At 54.4% G+C, this 13,749-nt stretch overlaps 1 protein-coding gene and 1 long non-coding RNA gene across 5 annotated transcripts in view; one reads left to right on the top strand and one right to left on the bottom strand.

Annotated features, from left to right (window-relative positions):
* Positions 1 to 13,749, top strand: part of LOC144736716 (uncharacterized) — a 501,200-nt gene that overhangs the window by 193,229 nt on the left and 294,222 nt on the right. The gene's annotated exons all lie outside the window — the stretch shown is intronic.
* The window catches only part of LOC144736674 (cytoplasmic dynein 1 intermediate chain 1-like), a 28,633-nt gene continuing 18,638 nt past the window's right edge, over positions 3,755 to 13,749 (bottom strand). For all 4 annotated transcript variants that reach the window (XM_078619252.1, XM_078619254.1, XM_078619251.1 and 1 more), the window contains exons 12-16: positions 11,474 to 11,607; positions 7,674 to 7,818; positions 6,991 to 7,131; positions 4,696 to 4,821; positions 3,755 to 3,942 (exon numbers count right to left, since the gene is read on the bottom strand). In XM_078619252.1, coding sequence (XP_078475378.1) covers positions 3,820 to 3,942; positions 4,696 to 4,821; positions 6,991 to 7,131; positions 7,674 to 7,818; positions 11,474 to 11,607 — 669 coding nt within the window. In that variant the 3' untranslated portion in view covers positions 3,755 to 3,819. The remainder of the gene's footprint in view (positions 3,943 to 4,695; positions 4,822 to 6,990; positions 7,132 to 7,673; positions 7,819 to 11,473; positions 11,608 to 13,749) is intronic.

Genomic DNA, 13,749 nt, shown 5'->3' with positions numbered 1-13,749 from the left:
CAAGTCAAATACAAAAACAAAAGATTAATCCTCGATTCATTCCGGAACGCAGTCACGGGGGGTTCAGATTTCCACCACTGGTCCCCTGCCACGTTGAAACGTTCGTGCCGCCAATTAGCGCCGTCGCGTACGGGAGGAAACTCCACTGGCCCAGTTGGGGCGGGGGGGGGGTGTAACATTTCTATTCATCCCCCCCCCCCCCGTGATCCGATTCCAGAATCGACTTTGTTGTAACATTGCGGCGAATGTAGCGGCCCACTAGTGGCTGCAGACGTGACGAGGACAAATCGCGTGTTAACTCGTAACAAATAAAAAAACGCGTTGGTACTCTTATGCGTCGGGGTCATTGGATGCATGTATCAAGCGCTGACAAAAAAAAGAATGTAATGATGGACCAACACCTTGCTACAGCTCCTAGTCCACGGAGAAAATCCCCGTAAACACGAGGGGACATGCACTGCAAAGCCCTCGGCCCTGTGGGCGAGCGTCTCCCTACACACAATGATCTCCGTGCGATCCACCAACCCTGCCTCCGAAGACAAGCGTGCACCAACATGACCATATATTCATCATCATCACCAAGACAAGGTCTATCCACCGCTTGTTGAAGGCCTCCCAAACGTCATCCCTCCCGGTGCAGTGCTGCCACCATCCATCTTCACGCCGGCGCACGGAACCAATCCCGTCGCTCCATCTCTGCTGATGGGCGTCCTCTCCTTCGCCTGCCGCTCCGTCTCGTCTCATCCATCGATCGAGTCTCGCCAAAACCCATCCGCGAGCTTTTCTCAAATCGTCGTTGCCACGTCTCTTGATTCGCGCTCGTTCCCCGGATCCACGCGTTGGCTCCGCCACCGAGTTTCATGTCGAGCGTGCGGTCTCGCGAACGATTGACAACTCACTCCCTCCGTTGAAAACTCATTCTTTTCGTTCTGCCCTTTTTGTGTTTCTTTTCTTGTCCTTCGTCCCGCACCTCCGATTAGTGCAGTTGGCTACGTACGGTGTGAAAGAAGTTCAACGTACACACACATACATCCCGACCAGCACCACGCCGTTCTTACCGGAAACTATTTTTGAACCAAGCCGGTTGGGCATTTCTGACGATTCTTAATTCGAGCAAAGGCGGATGTGATGCCTTAATACTAGTTGCCTTCATCCGGCGCAAATTACTTAAAATGATTTACGGACACACAAGCGCCAAGTTGTAGGATTTGTATCTGCATTTGCTGCGGATGGTTTACATGCATATGTTAGGAGCACCTGTAAGGCCTGGCTTGCTAGGTTTGTTTTGTTTGAGGTTTTAATTTGAAGCTTTAAAGACGGTAATAAAAAAGAGCTATAGTGTATTTTATAGACACACCACTTATCCACGACACATCACAAAGGACCGCTTTTTTTGCAAACCCATCTTTTCCTATTAATTCCATCATGCATTATTTCTGATAATCCATCGATAAACCTAGTTACGATACATCAGCTGTGCGCGTGTGTGGACGGGTGCATCACGTTAAAACCTGCCCTGTGGAAGCTTGCAAAGGACCCAGTTTGGAGAGTTCATTACACTGCAACTGAGATCCCTACCTCCTGTATTTTGCTGGTGTCCAGATGTTTCATTGTGATCCAGCCCCCGACCTTGCATGGGGAGGGTGGGGGGGTTCAGCTCCAACGACCTCCGTCCACCCAGCCAATCGCAAGCCGTCCACGTGCCAACCATAGCGGCGAGGCCGCCCCATTGGTTCGGCTGGCTGGGTCCCGGGGGTTGCTACTGGAGGGTTAGGGAGATCTTGGCGTACGCGTCGATCACCACACGACGCGGCGGCCGCCACCGCCACGCCAGTGAGCCGAATGTTTTACAAGGCTTCACACGTTAGCCACAAAAGGACCGACGGACCAATGCTGGTTCCTCTCGTCTGTGACGACGCGAAGCGAATGGTGGCGGTGAGTTCTAGCGGGGGTTAAGAGGAACGAACTGCCCTCGGAGCGAAGCCTAAAAACGACCGCGATGGCCGCGCATCGCACGTAGCGCAGCGTCGCCCCCCCCCCCGCCATCCGCCGCCTCACCCCACCGTCGCCCGGCTCCGTGAGTGGGGGCGAGGTGTACAACCCACGTCCGTCACCTGAGCCACTCCGTGAATCCCCCCAGGCCCCCCCCCCCCCCGACGGCCAGGGTTGTTGCCGCGATATCGCGACACTACGACACGTCGCACGATGTCAAGGACTGCCGCAATCGTATCGTCCGTTTGGATTTTGTTTTGCCTGCTGCACAATACCGTCACCGATTTTTATATATATGTATACGTTTAAAAGTAAAAATTCCTGAACCCAAATGTTTACAAAATACCAATAATTGTTGACAACAGCAATTAAAGGTCTAAACAAAAGAGCTGTTGCCCAGGAGACCGGTGCACTGTAAAATGTTTGCTGGATACACTCACGGCGTTTTCTGACGGCGCATGCATTGCAGATTGTGCAGCTGCAACGTCGAGAGGGCTTCGGTTGAGCGAACTGCCGAGGAACAGCCCTTTAAGTGCTCTGTAATCGTGCCTGGAAGTACGTCGGAGGGACTACAAAGTCGCGACGCGCAAGCAAAAGGCGGCTCAGTCGCAAGCGCCGAGGGAACGGGCGTCGCGATCGTCGCCGGGGGGGGGCTCATGAAATTCAACAGCCGCACCGCATCGGCAAAGGGATTCTATCGCAGCAAACCTCCGCTTGGAGCGGATAGGACGGAGAGGCCGACCCCTTCCGTGACCCCAGCGGACACAGCAGGGCTCACGTTCTGTGGGTAGTCGCGCTGGAACTCCGTTCGAATCGCACGCGGTTCGGTGGTGGTGGTTCTGTGACAAATCGGGTGGTGGTGGGGGTGGGTTGTTTAACCCCGACACCCCAACCCTTGACCCCAAACCCAGCCTCAACTACAACACCAAACTTAACCGTGAACCTAACTGCAAACTTAACACGCCCGAGACTCTAACCCCCCAATCCTCTATTCCCAGCAGACGCAAAGCGACAGCAATGCCTACGTGCAATTCTTTGCTTTGGCCACCGTCGGTTAAGCGCATCGGGGTCCGCTTGCTCACATCGGCCTATTGCGGCATCGCGTATAAAGCAGTCCGAAGACTCAGGGGTGCGTGCACGAAGGGAAGACGGGAGTGGTGGGGTGGGGTCGGTGGGGTGGGTGGGGTGGGTGGGTGGCGTGGGGTTGGGTGGGTGGGGTAAGGGTGGGTGGGGTGGGGTAAGGGTGGGTTGGGTTGGGTAGGTTGGGTGGGAGAAGGGTAGGGTGGATGGGGTAGGGTAGGGTGGGTGGAGTAGGGTGGGTGGAGTAGGGTGGGTGGGGTGGGTGGGGTAAGGTGGGTGGGGTAGGGTGGGTGGGGTAGGGTAGGTAGGGTGGGTGGGGTAGGGTGGGTGGGTGTTGTGGGGTAGGATGGGTGGGGTAGGGTGGGTGGGGTGGGGTGGGGTGGGTGGGGTAGGGTAGGTAGGTAGGGTCGGGTGGGTAGGGTGGGTGGATGGGTTGGGGTGATAGGAGTGATGGTGGGGGTAGGAAAGTGGTGGTCGGAGAAGGCAGTGAGATGTGGGTTGAGTGGCTGCGCCGGGAGGGCGAGCCAACCGGCTCGTGATTAACGTTGCGCGGTGGGTTGGTGGCGAGACGAGTCGGGGGGGGGGGGGGGGACACAACGTGGTAGTAGTAGGTGAGCGGCGGGTGATGGTAGTCGCGGGGTAGATGAGCGTCGGGTGGGTAGAGGAGCCTAAGCGCTGGGGGCGCGGTGGGGGCGCGGTGGGGGCGCGGTGGGGGCGCGGTGGGGGCGCGGTGGAGAGCGGCGGCTCTCAGAGGGGGGCGGCCGTGAGTTTGGCGGCGGCCTCCTCCTCGGCGTCGGCGCGGTTCGCCTGCAGCTCCGTGAGCGTTTTGGCGAAGGACGTCCACTCGTCGGGCCGCGGCACGGCCACGTGCTGTAGTCGCCACGCACAAGAGACAAAAGGGCCCCCCACCCCCCCCCCAGGCAGCCCGTCAACACACAACGAATTGTCTGGAGCGAGCGCCAAGTGCAGCCAACGGCCACCGCCAGCACCGCCGTGGAGAATAGTTCCCGGCAGCGAAGATGCCACACGCACGAGCACAACGCAAGCGCCGGAAATGCCGACATCGAGATTGAGAACTCGTTTCTTGAGAACGGGTTTTTGTGCGTTCCGTTTGTTGTCCATCCCCCACGGCACCGACTTGGCGCGGTTGGCTACGTACGGCGCGAAAGAAGTTCAACGTACACACACGTGCATGCAACACCAGAAATAACGGAATCTGCCGTGATACCACCATCACCACCACCACCACCAGCAGCACGACCAACAACACAAGCAGCACCACCATAACTAATGCAGGCAATAACAGCATCATCACCAGATTAAACTATACAAACTATACAAACTATAAACTGATGGATAACTTTGAGAAAAATCCACTCGACCAAGGGGGGAGAGAGACACGCAAACTCCAAATATACAGCAGGCGTCAGAGTCGGGAGCGAGCCCACGGCCTCTGACATACAAGGCGAGGGAAGTAACATCTCGTCACCGTGACGAGATTTGATCGCAGCAAAGGGCACAAGGCTCACAAGGGCTCGCGTGTATGCATGTGTGTGTGTGTGCATGCGCGTGTGTGTGTGCGTGTGTGCGTGCGTGTGTGCGTGCGTGGTAGCGAGGCCTCACCTCTCCCACGTCGTAGATCCACAAGCGGCCCTCTGCGTCACCGACGGCCACCTCGCGGCCCGACTGCGCCCAGCGCACGCGGTTCAGCGCCGGCGCCCCGTCCAGCACCACGCTCGCCGTGGGCACCTGCAGGACGACAAAGACAAAGATCCCCCGTGTAGCCTTTCAACAGACTTGGGGCGAGCGCTGTTAGCGAGTGGCACCTATGAAGACCGGCACGGCACGAGAGGTTTGGGTGGACAGCGCCGCGCCCGGCTGCCTCTGTCTCCCGAGCAGGCGATGTTTACCACACACCGCGCGCCAGGTACTCATTTGAGGCCGAGTCAACCTACGGGAGGCCCAGGACCTGCTCACATAATCGTCACCGGTGTTGGTGGCCATGGGCGGGAATGGAGCTCGGGTCGCCGGGTTTTGCAGCTCGGCGCGCGCTAACCGCTGTCCCGCCGCTCCTCCATTGCGGGAGAACTTAAGGCCAAGGTCGCAGCCAAAGCCGCCGACGCCGCCACCACCATCGCACTCCGCCAATGCTTTGTATCCTGCAGCCGTTGCTACTGCTACTGCTGCACGGGAGCCGTGCGGCAAGCTCCAGCGTCTGCCCTGGCAGTCTCATCACACCACCTCGTCTGCTCTCGGGTCTTCTCTTCCCCACGGTCGCCGGACTCGGGGAGACCGCTCCCGAGTGTCCGTGTCTCGGTAACGGACCCAACATGCGTCCCCCCCACCCACCAACTCACCAAGAGCAGTGTTTCTTTTTTTGTTACCAAATCGAAATCTACGACACTCACTTTCGCCACGTTCTCTACCGGGCAGTTTATTTTAAAGTCTTAATTCGGCCACTTCCAAATGATACCAATGATAACACTGATCAATACACTTTTTCTGGCATAAGGTATTCCAACGGTTTTAAGGTAATTTTGGGGTGCTGATTCCAAATCTGGCATCAGTGTTTGTCTATCACATCAGGTTTTTTGAGATATCAAATATTGCATTTTCAATCAAAACTGCAGAAGAAAAGTATTAAATAAATGTGGATATCTACATAAAATGATATTATAAACACACTATCCTAAAAATACAGCACCATATTTTAACACTAAAGCAGTCACTGACTCGCAACAACTTGCAATCATAAGTGACAGAGTTAATTTCGGGTAAAATCAATGAAAATGGGGTATGCCGATAGCATAAAATGAGATGTGATAGAGCAAATCTGAGATCAGATTTGGAATCAGCACCCTGAAATTAGTCTAAAACAGCTGCAAAAGTCCAGGCCAGAAAAAGATGTTTTTTTTTTTTGACCAGTGTTACCCACAACTTGAAAGTTGTCTGAAATGTACGCCCAAAGTCGCAGACCCCCCCCCACACACACCACCGTCACCCAATCCCACACGGCTGGAGATAAGTCGTGCTCGGTGACATACGATCACGAGAAGAAAACGTAACATAATCCTCAGTGCTAGACTGAGGATTATTTCTAGATTTGAAGCTTTCGTGACTGCAAGGATTCATACTCTTAGGTTTTTTCGGTAAAGTCACGTAGGTGAAGAAAATAAAACAAATAAATTAAATCACGACGTTTCGGAGGCAACACAAGCTTCCGTCTTCAGGTGAAACCGTCACAGCAAAATTGCCGTATCAAGTGAGGAGAAGTCCCAAGAGGCACCCTTAACCAGACAAATATACAGCAGGCGTCAGGGTCGAGATCTAAGCCACGACCTCCTGTATACCAGGCGAGGTAGTTAACATCTCATAGCCACCGTGATGATGATGATGAGAGAGACACCGCAAACGCCAAATATACAGCAGGCGTCAGGGTCGGGATCGAACCTACGACCTCCTGTATACCAGGCGAGGTAGTTAACATCTCCAAGCCACCGTGATGATGATGAGAGAGAGAGAGACACCACAAACTCCAAATATACATCAGGCGTCAGGGTCGGGATCGAACCTACAACCTCCTGTATACCAGGCGAGGTTAACATCTCCTAGCCACCGTGATAATGATGATGAGAGAGAGAGAGACACCGCAAACTCCAAATATACAGCAAGCGTCAGGGTCGGGATCGAACCTACCACCTCCTGTGTACCAGGCGAGGTTGTCAACATCTCCAAGGCACCACCGCGAATCCCCCGCCACAAAGCCTCCCCGGCCACCTCCTCCCTCTAGAATGGCGCTCTAAACGCGGTTGGCTCGTGCCGGCAGTGCGTGCCGGCAGTGCGTGCCGGCTGGGCGTCTCCCGGCACGGCCGATACGACGGGGGCCTCCCGAGGGAGGGGGGGGGGGGGCGCGCCGACCTCGGTGTCGTTGCTCAGGTTCCAGAGGTCCAGGCGGCCCATGCCGTCCACGCAGGCGAAGAGTGCGGGGTGCGTGGGCGACCACGCCACGTCGTACACGTAGTCCGAGTTGTCCTCGAACGAGTACAGCGGCTTGTTGCTCTGCGATCGCACGCACGCACGCGCGCACGGGGGCGAAAAAACGCGTCAAGCGAAAAACTGTTTGGGCACAAATAATGGAGTAATGATGAAGTTTGGCGAGATAAGACGTACTACTACTACTACGCACACGTGCGGTGAGATGGCGGGACTAATAACCGAGGGTACGTCGCCGCGTTAATGTACCGCTCGGCTGCGCAGCTCAACAAAGTAGTTTCTGTCGACCGCTCAGAAACCGCGTTATAACGGCGCGTGTGCCATGTTACAATGGAGGGGAGGGGGGGGGGCTTTCCGCAATTTAACGGAGCGCTTCCCCCGTCACTGCGGCGCGCGTCCTGTGTCACGGCGGCGCGCTTGCCGCGTCACAGCGTCCCCCCTGTAACAGCGGCCCGCGAAAAGTGCTCCCTTACAGCACGAACAGCACTGCGCAATAAGCAAGGACTTAGCGCAGCACGCACACAGGAGGCGCACCGAGCGCCAATCTAGCCCGTGGGATATTTCGAGGGTCCGCCCCGTGCGACGCACTCTGGCAGGAGGGCACTCACCTTGGTGCTCCACAGCTTGACCGTCCAGTCGAAGGACGACGTCGCGAAGAGGTGGGAGAAGTCGACGGGCCCCACGGCGGCATGGCAGGCGATGCCCGTGATGGGGCCCTGGTGGCCCTCAAACATCTCGCAGATGCCAGCCTTGCTGCAAGGACAGCGACGGGGCGGGGGAGGGGGTCAGGACGCCGTCCGTGGTTGCTACGCCGCCAAACGTGGTGGTCTCCAATCCATCGGCGAGGGTCAGAGGTCGCAAACGGGTTTTGATTCAATACCTGTACCCGTACCCGGCCGCACCAGGGTCGCAAACGGGTACCCGTACCCTACCCGATACCCGGCTACCCGTACCCTGCCGGGTATCGGGTAGGGTACGGGTACCCGATTGCGACCTCTGGGATGAAGCCATGTTGCAGGCGCGGGTGGGTTGATTCTAGGATCTTGAATTGTGAGAAGAGACAAGACGTTGGGAAATGAGTGACAAACGGTGACTCACCAGTGACTCACGGCCTACCCGTAGCCATACCCGGCCGCACCAGGGTCGCAAACGGGTACCCGTACCCTACCCGATACCTGGCTACCCGTACCTGGCCGGGTATCGGGGAAGGTACGGGGACGGGTACCCGATTGCGACCTCTGGGATGAAGCCATGTTGCAGGCGCGGGTGGGTTGATTCTAGGAACTTGAATTGTGAGAAGAGACAAGACGTTGGGAAATGAGTAACAAACGGTGACTCACCAGTGACTCACGGCCCCGTACGTACCCGTATCCGGCCGCACCAGGGTCGCAAACGGGTACCCGTACCCGGGCGGGTACAGGTAGCCGTGTATCGGGTAGGGTACGGGTATCGGGTACACGATTGCAACCTCTGGCGAGGGTTGGGTTAGATCACCGCTCACGGATGCCGTGCGGAGACTCCCTTCCCGCCAGGCATCGGGGAGGAGCCGTGTACCCTGGCTCGCCGGGAGAAGGCGGCACGGCAAAAAAATGCGGACTAAAATCTGTTCCGTGACGTACGGGATAGAAGCGTTGCCCCCTCGCACGCGAGCGTTTTCTCCGGGTGCTCTGGGTTTCCTCCCACATGCATAAACACATTAATTGGCCAAAACACCTTCATATATAGAGGACTGCAGAGCTTTGGAGGGGGGGTGGGAATTTGCTGTTGGCTCATCGCCTGGCTGCATTTCCCACTTGTCTCTGGTTCCTTCTCGGGCCCACGGAGTCGCCGTTCTCACTCTCCGAGAGGTAGCGCGTACCATGCTGTGCGTTACAAGTTGAAATTATTATAATTATTATTATACAGTATTTACTCGTTATTCACAAACTTGCTATCCACAATCTTGGCTTCCCGCGAATCGCATCCGGAAGTCTACAAGACTGCGTTGAGAGAAAGTGATGAGAGATAAAGTGATGAGAGAATAGGTGATGAGATAAAGATATTATAATGTTCATGTATTTAATAGCCTATTCATGCACTTATTTAAGGCAATTCACTTCAAAAGATCGAGGTTTTCCTAGGCCAATATCATTATCCGTGAAATTGCTATTCACAATCATCTCCGAAATGTTATCCCTCGCGAATAACGAGAGAATCCCACGTACAATTATAATAACGAAGGAACCCCGTGTACAATTATAGCGGCCGGATTACACGCACGGCCACTGCTCTCCAATCACCGCAGCCCAACCTCTCACAGCCCCCGTCTTCCTTGCTCATGCGCGCTCAATATGCTTGGCGCAACACTGAGCCAGCCGTAAAAACACATTCCACATTCCCATGGCAGGGGCCAGGTTTCTCTTTAGGCCTCTCTCCTGATGGTGGCGGGTCGATTCACCTCCCCACTGATTCAACGGATTCGACCAGATTCAGGGCTCAGATTCCACGCCAAAAAAAAAATCGATTCTGGTGAATGTGGCAGCCTCTACACTGCTTTGCTTTTGAGAGGTGGGGGGGGGAGTCGCATGAATATATTACCAACAACCTATGCAACAGTCAACAAATTTACAACGGCAATCGGTACACGCCGCGTAAGCTTCGAGAATCGATACGTAACGACGAAGCAATGCATCGTTGCACTCCGTAACAACCATCTACAAAGAGGTCCTTAAAATTGATGAACCCCAGAGGTGTGATGGGCCGAGTAGCCCCGAAGCAGGATTTGGACTCGGGCCCTTCTGGCTTGAGACCTGGAGGCATTCACCGTCACACGACTGGAGGACTGACGGCCAGGGAACCAGGAAACTCGACTCGGTTCCTATATAACTCGCCACCGATATTAAGCCTCGGCCAGGAATCAAACTCAGGTGGCTGGGGTCATCGTGCCGTGCGCGAACCTCTGATCTCCCACCGTCATTCTGGGAAGTACATCAACTTAAATTAAATGGGGCCATTCGTACCCCTGTTCATTTGCCGATCAATTCGTAGTCTGTTCAAATAATTAACAATATATTCTTAGGCACTACTAAGTAACTTTATTACCCATTAGCAGATTGAAGATCGCTGCCTTCTTACCAAGGAAACTCTTGGTAATGAGACGTGAAATCCAAGGGCTCTTCCTGATTAAACGTGAGATTAATTGACTGTATAACCACTGCTCTTGCTTAATTGGAACAACCAACCTCACCCCCCGCCCCTCTACAGGCAGACAAATGCCCACTTGCTGTGTTCACTTTGTGCCACACAGCAGGGCAAAAGATGACATTGGGGAAGATTCCTGAGGTTAAACACAAAAGCCCGGTATCGTTACTCATCCTTCCCAGGTGTCAACGCACCATGGTCAGAACCCTTGCCACCGCGCATTCAGAACCCTTGCCGTACCGCATTCAGAACGCTTGCCGTACCGCGTTCAGAACGCTTGCCGTACCGCATTCAGAACGCTTGCCGTACCGCGTTCAGAACGCTTGCTGCGCCGCTGGAAGTTTAAAAGCTCAAACTCTGTTCGTAGGGACTACTCTAGACTTCATAACCATCGCGCTCACACCAGGAAAGCACCACTACTTTGCACCAAGCTAATAGGACACAGTACTCACTGCCCTTGGGACTCATTTGCGATTGGGGCCGGCTCCCCCTGTGACCTACCCAGGGACTCGCTGGGCGCCGGTTGCTTCGTATGTTGAACTTCTTTCGCACCGTACTTAGCCAACCGCGCTAATCGGAAGTGCGATTAGCAGTTCAAAAAAAATTAGTTTTCAATCTAGATTTCTAAGTGCATCGATCCAGTGGCTTCCTAATATTGGAAAAGCATTCCAGATTCATATTCTTAGGTTTTTTCGGTAAAGTCACGTAGGTAAAAAATTAAAATTAATAAAATAAAAATAAAATAAAAATCACGACGTTTCGGAGGCAACACAAGCTTCCGTCTTCAGGTCGCTGGGCTCTTACTTGATGCAGCAGTCGTGCTGTGACGGTTCCACCTGAAGACGGAAGCTTGTGTTGCCTCCGAAAAGTCGTGATTTTTATTTTTATTTTACTTTTATTAATTTTAATTTTTTACCTACGTGACTTTACCGAAAAAAACCTAAGAATATGAATCCTTGCAGTCACGAAAGCTTAAAATCTAGAAGCATTCCAGATGGTCGCAGAAGCGCACCTGAAAGCCACTGCTGCGAGGATGACCGGGGTTTGCGCGATGACGGTTTAAGCTCCTTGACAAGATCGTCGCCCTGTACCAGGCCTCGTCGTGAATGCCACAACAACGATGCAAAAACACCGCCGGGCTCCGCGGAATGCCGAGACGGTGGAGGTGTGGTAGGGAGGCTGCGGTGTGGTAGGGGGGCTGCAGTGGAGGGGCGGAGGGGTAGCTCACCTGCCGTGCCGTGACGCCGTGTACACCGAGCCCTCCTCGCTCCCCACCACGAAGTTGTTGACGTCGCCGAGCGGGAAGGCCATGCACGTGACGGCCACCGCCTTGGACTGCTTGTGAGACAGCTCCATGCTGTCCTGCATCGGCCAACGATGACGACGACGACGCGCAAAGTGGGGAGCGGTAGTGCAGCGGTTAGCACGCTGCGCTACTACCCTGGCGACCCAAGTTCGATTCCCGCTCACGGCCACCAACACCGGTGGCGATTATAATTATCTGAACCGATTCTGGGCATCCCCTAGGTCGACTCAGCCTCAAATGAGAACCTGGTTGCGGTGTGCAGTAAACATCGCCACTGGGGAGATAAAGGCGGCCTGGCGTGATGCTGGCTATCCATCCCCTCGTGTGCCGTTCCGGCCTTCATAGGTGCTCACTAACAGCACTTGCCTCGACAGTCTGTTCAGTCTATCCGGGGGATCTTTGTCGTTGTATGAAGATTTTATAGGTAAGGCCCCAACTACTGAGCTACATGGCTCGTTTTCAGAAGCAACAACACCAGCAGCAGCAGCACTACCAACAACACAAGCAGCATCACCAAAACCAGTGCAGGCAGCAACAGCACCATCACCAGATTTAAACTCTCCCAACAATTTTTATTTTACCAAAAGAAAAGCCTCTATTATGGATGATATTGGTCGCGAACGATAGCTCAACGAAGTGGCTTATCACGTGAAAATTTATAGCAGATTGTAAATGTGGAGGGAAAAACCGGAGGAGCCGGAAAAAAATTCACACGACCACGGGGAGAGAGACAACGTTGGAATTGAACCCACTACCTCCTGCATACCTGGCGAGGTAGTTAACATCTCGCCACCGCGGTGCCCATACAAGCCACGCCAACCCCACCCGTGTTATAGCCCTTTTAACAGACGTGTGGGGGCAAGTGCTATTCACGCTGACCAGGGCGGTCAAATATGGTCAAACAACTCCATCAAATTTTGATTTAAAGCTTTCGTGACTGCAGGGATTGATCTTCTTGGTTCTTTCGGTAAAGTCACGTAGAAGGGAAATATTGTATCTTCTTTATGTACCTCCTGCAGCCAGGCCACCAAGATTATATGGCTTTCCAAAGATACATAAAGAAGATACAATATTTCCCTTCTACGTGACTTTACCGAAAGAACCAAGAAGATGAACTCCAACAAAGATAAAGACCCCCCCCCTCCCCCACGTACAGCCTTTACAAGACCGTTGGGGGCAAGTGCCGTTCGCGAGTAGCAGCACCCATGAAGGCCGGCGAGGTACGGGGGGGGGGGGGGGCCCACACCACGGCCTGTCACCTTCGTCTCCCCACTGAAAATTGTTACTCACTTGAGGATGAATCGACCGAGGAGAGGCCCAGAAGCAGTTCACATGTGCACCAGCGTTATCAGTCGTGGGCAGGAATCAAACTCTGGTCGCCGGGTTCGGGTGCCACCACCAAAGAACCGACCGACCCGAACTTGATTCCCAGTCACGGCTGGCATCAGCGGCGAGTGATATCTAAACGAGTCCCTCCCACCCCCTCCGCCCTCCAAGGTCAACTAAACCTTCAATGAGTACCTGGTGCAAGTGTGCAATATACATCAGTGCTGGGGAGACGCAAAAGGTGGCAAGGGCGTGGTACCGGCTACACCTCGATTTGGCGCAACTCGGTGATATATTTATGACGAGCTTTACGACCCGGCTTCGTCCGGGACTTGGATTCACCACGCCCGATGTTCACACACCACACCAGTTACTCGTTTGAGGCTGAGTCGACCTAGGGGGAGGCCCAGGACGGGTTCAAATAATCGTCACCGGTGGTGGCCGTGAGCGGGAATCGAACTCGGGTCGCCGAGTTCGTAGCGCGGCGCGCTAACCACGACACTACAACGCGTCACGCTTCCACGTGCGCGGGTCACGTGACAGATGTGACGTCACAGCTCACTTGCCGTGCAAAAAATCTATGCATTATTGAGCTCCCCCCCCCCAATGGTGTACAGTCTGGAAAGTACCCACATGGCAAATTTCAAGTTTGTTGCATGTCGGGAAGTACGCTAAACATTTTGAACAGACACACATAATCACAACTTTGCCTTTTATATAGATGGAGATTGATATGCGATACACCGCTGACGCACGTGGTGTACGGACTTGGTGCTTCAGCGTCGATGCGCATCACCTGCCAGCGTTACTCGAGTGCCGCATGACCTGAATGTTGTTTTTCCTCGAGCGGATTTGCTACTCGAGCTCCCGCA

This window comes from Lampetra planeri, chromosome 62 (assembly GCF_965212315.1).
Source record: "Lampetra planeri chromosome 62, kcLamPlan1.2.h2, whole genome shotgun sequence".
Taxonomy (NCBI): domain Eukaryota; kingdom Metazoa; phylum Chordata; class Hyperoartia; order Petromyzontiformes; family Petromyzontidae; genus Lampetra; species Lampetra planeri.
This window is presented reverse-complemented; position numbering and strand designations above follow the sequence as displayed.